Source organism: Aptenodytes patagonicus, chromosome 12, assembly GCF_965638725.1.
Source record: "Aptenodytes patagonicus chromosome 12, bAptPat1.pri.cur, whole genome shotgun sequence".
In the NCBI taxonomy this organism is placed as follows: Eukaryota; Metazoa; Chordata; class Aves; order Sphenisciformes; family Spheniscidae; genus Aptenodytes; species Aptenodytes patagonicus.
Genome location: NC_134960.1, coordinates 647,852 through 664,180, shown reverse-complemented (window position 1 = coordinate 664,180; position 16,329 = coordinate 647,852). Strand labels below are relative to the sequence as shown.

Genomic DNA, 16,329 nt, shown 5'->3' with positions numbered 1-16,329 from the left:
AGGTCAGTTCCGGTTCTCTCCCCGGGTCACGCCTCACGTGACTTGCGGCGCGGGACGCCCGCGCGCAGCCAATCCCGGCGCGCCTGGCCTCCCCCGTTCAAAGTCGGCGGGCGCGGCGGCCAATCGCAGGGCGCGCCCGCCCCCGCGTGCGCTGACGGGCGTGGGGGGCGGCCAATGGGGCGCGGCGGGGCCAGGCCCGGGGCGGCAGCGGCAGCGGCCGGGCTCGGCGGCGCTGCGAGGCGGCGATGGCGGAGCGGGGCGGCGGCGGCGGCGGCGCGGGGGCCGGCGGCGGTGAGGGGGAGGCGGCGGCGGAGCGGTACGGCGGCGAGCTCAGGTACCGCGCGGCGGCGGGCGCGGGGGCGGGCTCTCGCGGGGGGCCGCGGCCTGGCCCGGCCCGCCCGCCGCGGCCTTGCCGCAGCGCGGGCCCGGCCCGCGCCCGGCGAGCGGCCGCCCGCGGCGGCGGGGGGAGCGGGCCTGGGCCTGGGCGCGGCCGGCGGGGCGGGGCCGGGGCCGGGGCCGGGGCGGGCGGCCCGGCGGGAGCTACTCTCGCCGCCTCCATTTTCTGTCCCCGCGCGCGGCCGGCGCTGGGACGGGCCCCGCGGGGGCGGCCGAACCCTCGTCGCCGGGCCGGGGCCGCCGGGGCCGCCGCTCCGCGCTCGGGCGTGGAGCTGGGCTGCCGGGGAGCAGCGGGGGCGGTCGGGGCGGCGGTCGGGGTCCCCCTTGCCCGCTCCCGCCGCCAGCGCCGGCTCCTCGCGCCGCCCGCGCCGCTTGCAGCGCGGGTCGGCAGGGGCAGGGGCTGCCGCTGCGGCCCTGGGGGCCGAGCTGCGTGTGCGTTGCCGCTCACCTTCTCATAACCTTTGTTTTCTTCAATTTGGAGTCATCATGCCAACATTGGTATTGCACTGGCACTAAATGGTGGGCAAAATTGTTTTCCTGAGAGCAGCAGAAGAGCGTTTGTTGGTTCCAAAGGTGAACGTTTTTTTCTACATATACATTTACAAAGCTCCCCGTGTAGAGGGTCGGGTGGCGCAGCGGGTTTAGTGCGATGGCCAGAGTTCACATCCTACCGTAGGTCGCAAACGCGAAGGACGTAGGTAGTCCTGGCAGACACTCGTACTACCGAATAATTAAAACCCTTGGCACGATTGACAGCCGTTGCTTGAGTGGTCTCGGATGTACGCGCAGACGGGAGTCAGAGTTGCAGGTCATGTTGAGGGAGCTTTGGCAGGTCTGGATGTGCTTCCTCAATGCCTGCCTACCCTGATCCCAGCTCTAGGTTATTCATTTCCACGAGTAAAAATTAGCAGTTGAGGACTAATGAACTTGAATTGCAAAAGGGACGAAACTATTGAAGTAGTTGCGCACTTAACTTTGTTTATTCAAACTTGGCGTTTTTTGCCACACCGTTTTGGTTTTTATTAGGGTTTTTCCCTGTTTGTTGTAAGAATTGATTTTCCTACAGCTGAGCAGCAAAAGAAGACAAACTTTGTTTCCCTTTGGCCTTATCCACAGAATGGCTCAGCAGCAAGCACTGAGATTTCGTGGCCCAGCTCCCCCACCAAACGCAGTCATGAGAGGCCCACCACCTCTCATGCGACCGCCTCCGCCTTTTGGTATGATGCGAGGTCCTCCTCCACCACCTCGCCCCCCTTTCGGACGTCCTCCGTTTGATCCAAACATGCCTCCGATGCCACCTCCGGGAGGGATTCCTCCACCAATGGGACCTCCACATTTACAGGTAAAGAATGGGAGATTCTCTTGGTTTGTTGAGTTGGGATTTAGGGATTTTTCTTGTTTGTTTTCATGCGTGGAAATGAAGAGAAGAGATGTTAAAATGGATGAAAAAAATAGCAGGGCGTGATGAAAACATACGGCTCGTGCATGGTATTATAAAACTAATGCATACCTGTGGTACGTAAACGCAGCTTCCGTTTGGCTCCTGGAGGCAATTCTAAATTAATCAATTATGCAGTTAGGATATGCTCACCGACAGAGTCTTTACTAAAACCTGACTTCGTGTTGGTGCCCTGTGGCCGTGTAGAACGCAGGATTCGGCTGTGCTTGGATTTCTGAACGCCTCAAAGCAGGCATGTGAAGTACACGCCAGCCTTCTAGGGTTATCTTAGTTCTGCCTGTATTCACTTAGTGAGGTAATGATGGACACACATGAAGACTGACAGAGAAGGTGCAGCTGAATTCCATGTGGGTTCCAGCGTGAGCCACACCTGCCATCGTCGCGGTAGTTTATTATTACTGATCACCAAGGGATTGGTTAGGTGGGCAGGTAGCAATTCTGAGAAGTAGGTGTGTAATCAGTGACCAAGTATGTTTTGCTTCAGCGCTGTGTCCAGGAGGTGCGTTGTTAGTAATGCACCAGAAACTGTCAACACACTGACAAAGGAAAATGTAACATTTGGAAAAAAGCCTGAGAGTAGGCTCAGTGTTGGACTGGAGCAGCTGCAGGTGGTCCTTGTGCTGACATAAGTTTACTCTGGGCAGGGGGAGAATGCTCTTTATCTTACCGTTGTTGTTGGTGTGTTTTGTTTGGTTTTTTTAAAACAAAATGTTCCTAGCACCTGCAGGGATAGTAAGAGCCTGTTGGGCTTGAGTAAGGTAGATTTCTGTCTGTATTTCATGGTGATGTATGTTTAAGTTCTTTTGCCTACTTTTCAGAGACTCGGACAATTTGAAAGGCACAACGTGTTTGTGAATAAGTGTATTGTTCTAACAGCATCGTAGGAGTACAGTGCTATCAGGGCAGTGTAATTACTGTGTGGGACTGCAGGCGGGCCTATAAGGAGGTGAATAGTACTATGTGGTTTATAAATAATGATTTAAATCCACTATTTGTAATAGAATAGTGAAAACTTTTAGTGCTGTGAAATTAATTTTAAAATGTAGGGATGTGGGCAAGATGGGAAGAGAACATGCTGATATGGGTTATTTCATGGTATTTTAGGCCGTGCATGTTTTTTGGCAGCAGGGCTATGGGAGCTTTTTTCCCCATTACTCTTAATGCAGATTGGTTCACTGTATAGCTCTGCAGACAGCTTTGTGTGAAATGGAGGGAGCGGTATGAGAGGAAGCAAAGAAGCAGCGAGGGCAGGAACAACGACTTAAGCTGGACTTCATCTGAAACAAACTAACATCAAGTTGTAGTTTAATTGTGTGCGCTACCATCGTCCCGAGCACAAGATTTCGAGAAGAAACCAGTGCATGTTTTCCATAGCGGTTTTCTCTCCATCTTCTCAAACACAAAGTGTGTTGTTAGGACTTGGAGTGCTCAGGGAGGTGTGAAGTAGCTATTCATTTCATTGAAACATTCGCAACCGAATTGGAATTGCAGACTGAAACGGTACGTTTGAGGGATGTAAACAGCCCCCCTCATCTCGTTGAATGTCATCTTTTCTGTTCCGTTCAGTACTAGGGACCTTGTTCTATGGTATGTTTCCATGCTCAGATTAAGTTTATTTAAGACTGTTTCCACCCACTGCGCCTTTGTCCTGGTGCTTTATGATCCCATTTTCCCTCTTGGTGTTAATATTCATGTGCCCATGCACTACCTTGAAAGCTCTGAAGCAATGAAGAGTGTCGGAGTGTGCAGTGGAACTCGGACTGAGAGGGGAGAACAGGACCTTGCTTCCTTCTTGCAGTTTCAGGAATCAGCCAGAGTTAATTTGAAGCCCCAAGCCTAGCTGCTGATGTCTCCTTGATTTATGTGTTTGATTTATATTCTGAATGTGCTTCAGCTCTCAGGTCTTACATCATAGCTGTTTTATCATGCCATGCGGTAAGTGTGTCTTCTACAGCTCATTACCGTACACAGAATCCATGCACCAAGCATGTCTAAATCTTTCATGCCATGTCAGCACTGTGCTCTGCTTTGCACCGAATGTTTGGTATTTAGCTTCTCCTGCTTCTGGTGCAAGGGGAGACACGATGTTGAAAGGTCCTGTGGTAGAAACAAAGGAGAGGGTGTGCTTAGAGTGGAGCTGAAGGGCGTTCTGGATCCCCTGGCTGTACACCTGGCATCCCCTCCTTGCTCCCAGGACTGCCCTGGAACAGTCTAACACCACCACCACCACCCTTTTTTTTTTTTTCCGGAAAGCAGCAACAGCAGGCAAAAAGTGAGGTCTACTGGATTCTTTTTACAGATTGTAGAGCGGTAAAGAGAAAGATCGTCTTGTGGCCAGATGGAGGAGCTGTGGAGAAGAAGGAAGGAAAGAAAGGCTATAGTTACCTTAATGGCTTTTTTTTTTGTTGTTTCTGTGACGCTGGATTTCCTGCACACATCCTAGCTGCTGCAGAGCCCTCGTCTCGCTGCACGTGTGCATTTCACTCTCGGGCCTGCCAGTTACGAGTGCAGAGCTAGAAGGCTTTTACCAGTGAGCTGTCTTGGTATTGCCTTTGCGAAGAGGAAATCTTTTGCATCACAAGTTCAATTAGAACTGGAGTGATGGAGATAATTAGGTCAGTGTAGATGTATGCAGAATAAGTTAAACAACTTGGTGGATTTTGTCAACTGTCTTTTTTATATGGAACTATTCACTGTACTTGTTATGCACAGGGAATTTCAGAACAGTCCAAATAAACAAGGAGAATAAAAGAGCTTAATGTACCTTGAATTAGAAAGCAGGTGTTCAGGCTTTCAGGTAACAGTGGTGTGCAGGGCAGTTCTGGATTTCTTATGATGATGCAATAATGAAAATGTAATTTGATTTTTTTTTTTTTTTTTAAATTAGCAGTAGTTAGAATTTTAGTTATGGGAAATCGAGAAGTATAATGGATTGTAATGAAATCCGCTGCTCTGCTATGCTAATAAATTGGGTGCTTGCTTGTAATTTTTTTTTTTAATATTTCTTCACTGGGAGGGTCATTGTGTAACTGTTTAGTGGTATATCTGATTCACAGCTGGGGATGTCTGAGTGGCAGTTATTCAGGAACAGTTCTTCCATTCTTTCTCTTTCTTGCATTGGGATATTTTTGCCTTTTCAGGAGAGGAATTTTCTCTCGCCCCACTTCTTTTCATGCCCCTTTTTTCTGATGCTTTGCATTTATGGTAGCATCTCAGAAGTGAAATTCTTACTGCAGCTGTTCTGCCATAGGTGGTGGCTTGTCAGGAAGCGCGTTCTCTGAGCTGGTAGCATTAGGTTGTTAAAGAAGCTCTCAAGACATGTAGAGTTAACCTTACTATAGTTGTACTGTCTGTTGGTGCTCTAATAAAGGAAAACTCTGCTTGAAAATTGTATTATCATCATCATTATTGTTATATGCCTTTAGAGACCACCATTTATGCCTCCTCCCATGGGTAGCATGCCACCGCCTCCTGGTATGATGTTCCCTCCAGGAATGCCGCCTGTCACTGCCCCTGGAACACCAGCAATGCCCCCAGCTGAAGAGATATGGGTAGAAAACAAAACCCCAGATGGCAAGGTAAGATGGTTACCAGAAAGAACAAAGTAATGGGTGTTTACCGCTGTTGTCATACACAGTCTTGCACTGCGGTAAAATCCTACGCTCTTGTCTATCCTCTTACTAATTATTTTTAAAACAGCAGGAACTGGACCATTTATACATGCTCCTCCTCCAGATAAGCAGTTGTTTGATGGTGACATTCTTAAATTGTAGGTCTATTTCTATAATGCACGTACACGTGAGTCAGCGTGGACTAAGCCAGATGGGGTCAAAGTTATTCAGCAGTCGGAGTTGACGCCAATGCTGGCTGCGCAAGCCCAGGCCCAGGCACAAGCCCAGGCACAAGCAGTAGGTGCCTCCACACCGACCACCAGTAGTCCTGCATCTGCAGCGTCTCCATCCACGTCCTCGAGCACTCAGTCCTCCACAACCTCTACCACAACCACAGCCACTTCAGTTTCACAGACGATTTCCAGTGAGTAACTGAGGGTTTCTCAAGCTTTGCGATGGTGGGGAGCAGGTGGTGGGGATGCTGCTTTGGGGAATTACTGCAGCAAAAACTTGGTATCCAGGAGGAAGTTGTTTCAACGTAAAGTGGAGTATGAGTTTAAAGTACAGTATGTAATCCAGAAGAACCTTGCATGCGAACCTGGTTTTTTTCTCCCCCCCCCCCCCCCAGTCTGAGAGAGTTACTTCAGGAGAGTAATGCTAGATCAGTATGCAACCCTTTTTCTTTAGGTCTTTGTATATTTTTTTCTTCTGCTGTTATCACATCATCTCAAAGCTATTGTGCGTCCATTTCCTCGTGACTATAGATGAAGCTAAATTGTTTTTAAAAGTATCTCACAAGAAAAGTTAATCTGAGGTAGGAGTTATAGTTGTAGCAATTGCCTCTTTGTTTCCAAAATGGCATCTGTTGCTTTAAGAGGCTGGATCTTTGAGTGCTGCTCCTGGGCTGCGGAGAATTGGTTGATTGCAGAATAGACCTTCTTCTGGTGTATTACTTTTACTAGCGTTTTTCTTCTGACTAAGCCTCGTAAGTTCCCATTTGCTAGAGTTGCACAAAAGAGGAAAAAGAAAATCCTTAGAGCCATTATTGTTCACTCCAGACTATTATTCAAAGGTCATAAGATTACTGCTGTTTACATGGGCTGAGCCTTTGCTTTTAAGCGTTTGCCAACTGAGGGAACCTCAAGAGGAAAGGAGAGACTCAATTTATGCAGCATGCACGTAATGCATGTTTATACATAGTATCTGCATATAATGTGAATAGTATGATTTGTACTATGCTTTGGCATATATATGCTAACGAAGTGCCTCTCGTGCAGAGCATCTATATAGAGATGTATCTTACATGCTTTTTGCACGTGAGCATGTCACCAGCAAACAATGAGTAAGATCACCCAGCATGAATGAAGCAAGGGACGCTTGTTAAGGAACAGTTTGGTTGGTGTTACTGTCTACATGCAGGGCTACTGAAAGCACAACATTTGTGCTGATCAGGAATCCTATTGTTTGACAGTCTTGATCATTGTAGCTGCGCTGGCAAAAATGTGTGCACTGAGTCAGGCCAAAGAGTATGCAGAAGCTGAGCAATTGGTGAACTGTTCTAACTCCAGCTGTAGTGTATAGTTGCATCCCCTGGGATTATTTCATCTTTTTCCTGTAAGAGGTGAGACAAGTCAAGCTTAGCTCACCATTTAACCCAAACTTCAGAGATCTGTGTATGAAAGGGAGTCAAATTTAGGTAACCCTCAAATTATGCTTTCAGTTAACACTGGAGGGAGGACAGATCATTAGGGTAGCAAATAATTTGTATTGCTCAAAGCATTGTAGGGCTTTTATTTAATTTGAAAGGTAACTTAGTACTGCGTTCAGTTGCTTTGTTGACATACGGTCTACTCTAATCATTTTGGTGAGTAACAAGAATCAGGTAGGAGGTGAATGTTAGCTTCTGGCCTGACGCGAGGCTTTTGAGAACTGATCCTACTTTTGGTGTAGCACTTTATGCACCTTCTCTGAAGCAAAATTTCCTAATATCGAACGCTGAGAGTCTGTTCCACTTCTGCCTGTTCTACCTGCTAAACTTTGTCTTTGCTTTCAAGAACTGTTACTGTTGGTGTCTGTACCTAGGTGATAAAATTTTATCATTTAAAATAATTTTATAACACTCAGACTTGGCCTGTAAAAAAAAAATGGGACTTTTGGCTGAGCTTCATTCTTGTCTGGTACTGATTTGACTTAGGCCTTAAAACAAATCACATACTGACTGTCTGCTCTGTTTCCCTAAATTTTAGGCAGTGCTAAGAACTTTCACCCTTTCTGAAACACTTAACAACAGATCAAAAATCTTTATTTAAATATGTTAATACTGGTATGTTATTGGGAATGCTTCTGGTAGTCATTAAATACTGAAGAAAATGCACAGTATGCCCATATATAATACGGGCATGAGTTGGTGTGTGGTTTTTTGTTGTTTGGTTTTTTTTTTTTTTTAAATTAGCTTGTTTTTACAAGTTTCTCCTCCCCTGCAACAAATCTTACAGTGTAAATTTGCAAGGCTGGTCAATGAGTTTAATCAGTCAGGTCTCTAGTTCCTGTTTGCTAGTGCTTTGATATGCAGCACTATTTATTCTCGGTTAAGTGCTGATTTCAGTCATGCTGCAAGGATTATGGAATTGAATGCTAGTAGTGTATTTTCCCACTGGGAGGCACTGAAGACCAAGAAAGTTCTTGCAGTTTCTGAACAAAAGTACTTTCCTTTTCCTTGCTTATTTACACTTTTTTTAATTGACATTTTTCCATTCTTGGATCACAGCTTAATAAGCATAGTTTTAGACAGACTGTTGTCATGCACATGCTGCTGCCATTATTGTTAAAAAGCAGAACCTGTGTTCATTTAACATAAGAATAATCTTTTTCCATTTGAAACTCTCTGTAACATTCCCTTTCTGGTTTTCTGAACAGGGATACAGAGGCTATATTTGTCCTTTGGTACACCCTTGCTACTGCTATAGAGACTTGTTAGGTGTAAAGAATGGGACAAAGTAAAATTTGAAATTGACTTTCTTTGTGGATATTTAACGTTACAGAGAAGGCAAAGGTTTTTTTGTCCAAGAGTGTCTTCCTGCTGATTATATCTAAGCGTATCTGCTTATATAATGTCTGTTGGGAAACAGAGAGCCAGTATGTTTGCAGCAAATATATTGTAGTGTCTAAGATACAAGGTGTTCTTTGTTTTTTTTTATCAGCACCTACCACACAAGACCAGACCCCGAGTTCGGGTGTTTCAGTTGCCACACCATCAGTCAGTGTTTCAACCTCTGCTCCTTCTGCTACACCTGTGCAGACTGTACCCCAGCCAGTCCCACAGACATTGCCTCCTGCAGTTCCTCATGCAGTACCTCAACCAACTGCAGCAATTCCTGCTTTTCCACCAGTAATGGTACCTCCATTTCGTGTCCCCCTTCCTGGCATGCCTATTCCACTTCCAGGTAAATTGGCGAACTGTAATTGTCTTGTCCGCTACATGTCCATGTTGTCAATTTGTTTGCACTCATGTGTCCACTGTGTACGGAACTTGCCTGAATCCTCTCCACTCAGAGTATTTTTGAAAGAATTCAGGGTTAGCAGACAGACTTTTTAATTAACAAAGAACATGAATTTTTTTTTTACCTGTAGTTCTTTGATACATTTATCAGAAAACAGCTGCATTTAAACATGTAAACCTTTTTCTTTTAGACGATAGGAAAATATAAGAATTGCACTAAACACTTCTTAATCTCATGGCACGTGTCTATCTTGCCATCCTATTTAAAAAAGAAGTGAGCTTCTGGACAGAATCCATATGTGACTCTAAGAATATTGTAGCACTATATTTTACGAATTGCAATATTGCTATAATTTTTTTTACCTGCTGGATTTAGACCTCAAGTCTTGTGCATAAATATTTATTAGGACCTCGATTATATCTGAAAGAAAAGAAAATAATATATTTATGAGCAAGAAAAATTACCGTTCAGATGCATTACCCCGAATGACGTTAGGTGTTTCCAGTTCTCTTGGTTTGCAGCTATCAAGTATGATGCTGAATGCTTATGCAAAATGTTGAGGTTTAAACCGAGGACCCTAATGAAGGCATTCAAGATACTAGGGTATTATTCATAGGCTTTAGATGTAAAAACCATTGAGAAGAAATCTTCTGGCAGCCCACTGGTTCCCAGGTAAATCATATTTTCTTAAGTTTTTATAAAATATTTATAAAATATTTAGATACTTCAGGAACCAATTTTAGGCTGGCAAAATTTTGGACTCGACTGCTGTTTGTAATTGCTGCAGAGGTCCTCCTAAGAGGTTGCTAAAGCCACTCATTGCTTAAATACCGTGTTTCAGTTTGCATGGATACGGTTCAGTTCCTGTTCTAGTGCAAAAGTAATTAATGTTTTTTCAGTGTGCAGTAGCACTAAACATATACCAAGAGCTGATGATTTTCTGTGGCAAAGGAAGGTTTGAGACTGCAGTTGTATTGGATACAAGTTAGCTTCTGATCAGGAATTACGAAGAAGCAGCTGTGAGCAGCATCCTCCTATTTTTGACTCTGTACAAGCTGAGCGAGGTGACTTCTTTCCTGCTGTCCTTTAAACGCATTGATCCAGTACATATGAAGGGAGGCCTTTACCTTCCATCGAATTGGTTGGACGAAAAGTAATCCTTTATAACGCTTCTTTGATAAAGGATATAAGCATCAAAGTAGTTAAAATGGGTATTAGTTCTGCTAACTAGAAGAGAGGGCCAACTTTTAGTTGCCTCTGCTTTTAGGATAGTCTCCTAAAATAACTGGGTGAAGCTACTTTAATCTGTAATTTTCTTGAAAAGGAAATCGCAGTGTAGTACTCATTGCTTTAAGACACGAAAAAAATACTATTCTGAACATGATATTCAAGGCTGAACAAAAAATGGATAAAGGATAAAGGGAGAATTCTGATGTCTGTATATTTATGAGGTCTGGAAGAAAAATAAAAAGGGTTAAGCCTTAAAGGTGGTCAGCTGAATGTCCTTGACTGCAATTTCTGACACTGCCAGCAAGGGATCAGCATAGAGTGAAGGGTCCTTACATACCTTTGAAGGATATAATCACCTACTCAAGTGTGAACTGTCAGGTGAAATGTGGATGGTCAAAGCAGTGGAGAAGAGTGCCAGTGAAAATGGCTACTCCGGGGTGTGTGCTTGGGTTGTTTTTTTTCTTAAGCTCTCAGTCAAAAAGTTTTGCGAGTAGTGCAATACAGAAGGAAAGACAGAGCAAGAACGTCAGTCTTCTCCTTCTTAAACTCGTTTTTGAAAATTATTTTTGCAGAACTTTCCTGGTAGAAGTCTTAGATCTGGCCTCTTCTCCTGTTCTCACGATGAGATGAGCCTTTTGGGTGGAACCCGTAATACATAGGAAGGATACCTAGCAGTAAAGTGCGTGCTTCCACTAATGAGTCTAATTTGTCATTTTGCCTGATTACAGAATAAAATCAGTCTGCTTCTTTAAGCTAATTCTGGCTTGAGTTGGTTGTAATGCTTTATAAACACTGTAAAAGAAAAGGAAACCTTTAAAATATTTTACAGTAACAAGAAACTAGAGAGAAGTCAAAATGACTTCATGGCAGTATAAGATGAAGTCAAAAAGGCTTACGAAGTTCTACTGTATAGATGTTTGGGGCTTTCAGCACTAGATGGAGCATCAGCCAGATTGCTTTCAAGTTACAGAGACAGAGCTGAACAATACCATTGTCAAGTGATTTCAAAGTTAATCTCTGTATTATACTATAGTAAGACGGAACAATGGAGGAGTTGATTAGTGATATCTCGTAATCTCAGATCTTAAAAAGTAAGTCTGCTTTCTCTTAATTCATACAATAAAAGTTAGTTGTATGTTTGAGAATGAAGTTGGCAGAGGAAACAGCTTGGGTATTTGCTAAGTCTTATCTGCGCTGCAGTTCCTCTAATTTCAGTGATCCCGCAGATGGCATTATTTATACTGACCCAGTTTTAAGACATGCTGTAACTTCCTTAACAAAACGAATTTTCAGATTCATTTTCAAGTACATAACATGAACACACACACCCTCCCCTCCTCCCCCCCCCCCCCCCCCCCCGAAATTTAGACAAACACTTCATTCAGTGCTGTTTGAGTCAATGTTTTTGTGTCTCAATTCATACTTTTTTTTATAAAACTAGTTTTGGATTCTTTCATTGGAATTATTATTAAAGAACATTACAATTCTGTCTCCTCAGAAATATTTTTTTAAATAAATTGGCAGTATTTTTGTATGCTTTCCATACTAGATCTCCTAATGAAGAAAAATAGAAATTACATTGGTTACAAACACAGGGGTTTAATTTCACTTTGTGCTGGAGGATTTCCAACCTCAGATGACGGAATTGAAACCATATAAGGGGGAGTTTCTGAAGTATTTCAGTTTCTGAGTGTCCAGACTGGACCAACGTAGAGAGATCTTCTACAGTTTCCTTCCACACCCTAAAATGAAGGTTTTTGGAAATGCGTTCCCCTTACCCCTGTCTAATTTCCTACTGAATTTTGCATCTAATTGAAGATTAGATGCTTCCCTCTTTGTGGCCTTTCTATGTCATTTCTTAATGAGCTGGAGAGCAGAACAGTGCGTGATGCTACCTTTTTGAGGGCTAGTTATGCTGCTTTTAGAGCATTTTTCAGCTCATGACGTTCTTGATAATGAAAAATAAAGAAAATGTTTGCTGCCACTGACCTAGTGCAGCTTTGTGTACCTCTGTTTGCAGCTTTGTTGTTTTTATTTCCTTTTTCCCCCCTTCTTCCACCTCCAGCCCTTCCGTAATGACCCTCATAACCTCAGCTTTCCCTCTGGGTTGAACTTGGTTTTCACCCTGCCACACCTTGCTAGTCTGACTAGTTTAAATCTGTCCTTCTGCTCTTACCACTGCTTTCTAAATGCAGCAGCAGACTGAAAATAGCAAAGACTGCTAGTTTCACTTTGCTGCTCCTCTGATGGCTCTGTCTGAGCAATGGCTGTCGGTGGAAAACAGCACCATTAGGAGAATATCTTCCCATGGTACTGCCCTACAAGGAGAGCTGAGTTCCCCCTTGAATGAACTTAAACCCCTGAGTCTTCATTGAAATACCTTTTTTCTTTTTAATGACATCCCAATAATTTGCTAAACAGCTGGTTTAATGTAGGCAGAAACTCTTGCTGCAGCTTAAAATTAGTTTTCTATTTGATCTGGCATAAGATGTTGGAGCAAAAATGATTCACATTTTCTTGCTGGGAGGCTTTCTCTTTGCCAGCTGAAAATGGCATTCCAAATTGTAGCAGGAAACCTGTAGCATCCAGACTCCCAGTGGTAGCTGACATACAATGGCAGCTTTCCAACATGCTTGCTTATCCATTTTACAGGTGTAGCAATGATGCAAATAGTCAGCTGCCCGTATGTAAAGACAGTCGCTACCACCAAGACCGGTAATTTTCAAAACCATCTTAGTTCGTTTTGTCTGTAAGTTGGCATGGTAGTGAATGTTGTTGTTTATCTTTTATTTATTTATTTGCTTCCCCAACTGAATGAATATATATACTTTATTTTCAAAACCAGTATAAATGCAAATATCATATTTGGCCAGGAAATAACCTTCCCAAATAACTGTTAGTTTTAGCTTATTTTATACAAAAAAATCCAGTACAGTTTTCTGTAATCATTGAGTTCTGTAATAATTGTGAACCTCTTCATGCCCATACTTCTTAGTTATTAGTTTCTTGTGTGTGGATTTTTGTTTTTCCGACTTCCACATGTATAGTGACATGATTGTGCTCGCATGTTGGTGTGCGTGTCTGTGCGTCTTAGTATAAATTTTCATTTTTCAAATTGTGAATTTAAGAAAAGTCACTTACTGAGAATATTTTATGGCAATGTGTAATGTGTGCTTTTCCATTATTTAGAAAGATAGACTTTTTCATATAAATGTTAAAAGCTCAAAATTATGATCTTGCAGTTCTAGTACTATCCAATTTGATTTTCTAGAACTTGTCATTCAAAATATGTTCAGTATATCCATTTTGTTGGGATGAGTAGAGAAGTAATAGGATAGCGTGGCATTCTGGCTTTCTTATCTTTGGATATTTACTTGCCATTTTGCTTTAGGATGTGAATGAAATGTTTTTTCCAATCAGTCTTCAGTACTAAACAAAATGGTCACACAATCTGGAATTATTTCATTCTCATCAGTTTTTATTCAAGGCTCTGAATTAATGTTAACTTTTTTTAAGTCAAGATTTAAGATTTATCAGAGTTCTGCTCATTATTATATGGCTCAAATTCAAGCCACTTGTCTTTTTTTCAAGAGCAATAGGAACATCCCTTAAAATGACAGCATAATTAAACAGTGGTGTAGGGGTTTTTTTCCAATAATTATTTGCTATAGAGATCTAATAAAGACTTTTTTAACAAATAGAGCACTTAATTTTGAAGTATTAAAGCAAATGTCTAAAAACTAACAAGCTTTGTGCTGTGCAGAATTACACATTACTCTAATTAAAAAGCTATCTAGTTTGCCTGGTAATATGGGCATTACCGATTGTAAAACACAGGAAGGAAATTTAGTAACGATGCATTGCTTTCCAATTTAATTTTTAAAACAATCTTTATATTTATTTATATAGGTTGATTATTTGTAAATTAAGTCAGTGAAGTGCTAGGTTTTGGTTCTTTGGTACTCCAGTGTCACTTACTGTTTTCTTTCCTCTTTTCTTTTCTTTTCTTTTTTCTTTTTTTTCTTTACACAGGTGTCTTGCCAGGCATGGCCCCTCCCATTGTACCTATGATCCATCCTCAGGTTGCTATTGCCGCTTCGCCTGCTACGTTGGCTGGAGCAACAGCAGTCTCTGAGTGGACAGAGTACAAAACAGCAGATGGAAAGACTTACTATTATAACAATAGGACTTTGGAGTCAACGTGGGAAAAACCCCAAGAACTGAAAGAAAAAGGTACTTTTTTTTTTCTTAATACAGCTGTGTACTAGGCAAAATTGCTATTAATTGCTGTGTTTGAAAATGTGAACGAGAATACTTCTAATCCCTTATCTCCCTTAAGAATATTTTGAAATCCTGATTATCTACTTGAGTATCTATTTGAGTTGCTCTCGAGTCTGAAAGTTACAGTTTCTTTGTTTCCCACTGTATTGTAAGAGTATTTGGTTCTAGAGTTGCTTCCAAATCCTGTGACACTTGGGTAAATGTGTATTTCTGCTCCAGTAGAAAGTAAGTACTTTATGTACTCATCGTGTTTGAGAAGGTCCTAATTGCAGAAAGATAGAAAGTGAGGGAAAAATTCAGTTATTCTCAAGACTGTAAAGCAGGGAAGAATGAAGATCACTGAAATGCTGAATTTCAGATCTTCAAAAACTAAGTATATAAACAGATTTGGAATATGAGGAAAGAATAAGTTACCTCCCCCTGTCCGCATCCCTAAGTCATATTCTGGTCATATTCTGTGACTTGTGTTTATTTGAATCCACATTATATCCATGGGTGGTGTTATATTGGAGGGAAATTGTTTTTGTATGATAAATAAGGAAGAAGGGGCAAAAATCCTGGGGCTTTTATTCAGTTTATAAAGTCTTTTAGGAAAACAAATCCAGTCGAACCCAAATAGTTCTTCCTTTTATTGTCTGCTGAACTTTACAGTTACAAGAAATCTTTGTTTAGACAAATTCAGAACACTTACACAGTTAGCTAGTTTAATACCCATCTTTCTAATAATTCAGGTTTAAATAATAGCTCTTCTTTTTATTGAGGTGAAAGCATCTAAGACAGCAAATGTCAATTTTGCTGAGTAAAGATTATGCATTTTATAATTTTTTTTTTAAGTGGGTACAGAGCAATCCTCAGATGATTCTCCATGAATTTTCTCTGGGTTTTTTTTTTTTGGTTGGTTGGGGTTTTTTTGCAAACAGCATTTCAAATCTGAAAGTGGTCTTCAGTGTTGCACTGTTGGTTGCAACTGTTGGTTGATATTTTTATTGGTGTTTCAGCTATTTCTGTTGGTACACTGTAGTTAGCTTTTTAATGTAATAGGCTGCCTTACAATATTTCCTTTTCCAGTCCCAAGTTGATCTCGGTGCAGGAGTTAATCACGTCTTTATAAGCAGATGCTGTAAAGCCCAAGAAGGACAGAAAGTGGTGAAAATACATGAAAAATAAGTTTTGCTTTGCTGTTGTGCTTGGAAAATCATACTGATAAAAATAAATCTGTTGAGGTTCTATAATGGTTTCTTAATAGTACTAAGGAAAATTCTATCTTTATTTAGAAAAAATGGAAGAGAAGATTAAAGAGCCAATTAAAGAACCTACGGAGGAGCCTTTACCAATGGAGACAGAAGAAGAAGAGCCAAAAGAAGAACCTATAAAAGAACTTATAAAGGAGGTAAAAGACCTTGCAACCAAATAGTCAGTATCGCCATTTTGAATCCTACATCCTACAGGTGTGGATGCATCTGTAGACCAGGCATATTGACAGGAGACATGGTTAGTAATTTGAGTTCTTAAATTCCTAGGGTGATTTTGAAAGCCTTCCTTTTTGGACTCATAGCTTCCCCCCCCCCCCCTTTTTTTAACATAAGGAAAAAAGGACATTTAAAAGAAAATTACAGCATATGTGAGTTAAGAAATTAGTAAGAACATGGGGAAAAAAGTTAGCTGATTACATAGACGTGATGTTCTCTCGCTGATTTTAAGGTGTTCAGAACAATGAAACTTGTCCTGAATGTGTTAAATCTTTACATTAATAGCTTTTTCTCTATTTCTTTTCTACTTTATTTTGAAACAAAGCTTACACGTTCTCCATGTGCTATAACTGATAAGTCTAGTCTGTTAGGAACACGTCCTA

At 42.0% G+C, this 16,329-nt stretch overlaps 1 protein-coding gene across 6 annotated transcripts in view; it reads left to right on the top strand.

Annotated features, from left to right (window-relative positions):
- The first annotated feature begins 268 nt into the window (after window positions 1-268).
- TCERG1 (transcription elongation regulator 1) overlaps window positions 269-16,329 on the top strand; it is a 34,393-nt gene continuing 18,332 nt past the window's right edge. Inside the window, exons 1-8 of one of the 6 annotated variants that reach the window (XM_076350273.1) lie at window positions 269-334; window positions 1,513-1,738; window positions 5,281-5,433; window positions 5,629-5,890; window positions 8,667-8,909; window positions 12,849-12,911; window positions 14,229-14,429; window positions 15,752-15,867. In XM_076350273.1, the coding sequence (XP_076206388.1) occupies window positions 1,514-1,738; window positions 5,281-5,433; window positions 5,629-5,890; window positions 8,667-8,909; window positions 12,849-12,911; window positions 14,229-14,429; window positions 15,752-15,867 (1,263 nt within the window). In that variant the 5' untranslated portion in view covers window positions 269-334; window position 1,513. Of the gene's footprint in view, window positions 335-882; window positions 970-1,512; window positions 1,739-5,280; window positions 5,434-5,628; window positions 5,891-8,666; window positions 8,910-12,848; window positions 12,912-14,228; window positions 14,430-15,751; window positions 15,868-16,329 lie in introns of those variants that run through there. The other 5 variants (XM_076350275.1, XM_076350274.1, XM_076350277.1 and 2 more) reach the window with 5 other exon arrangements.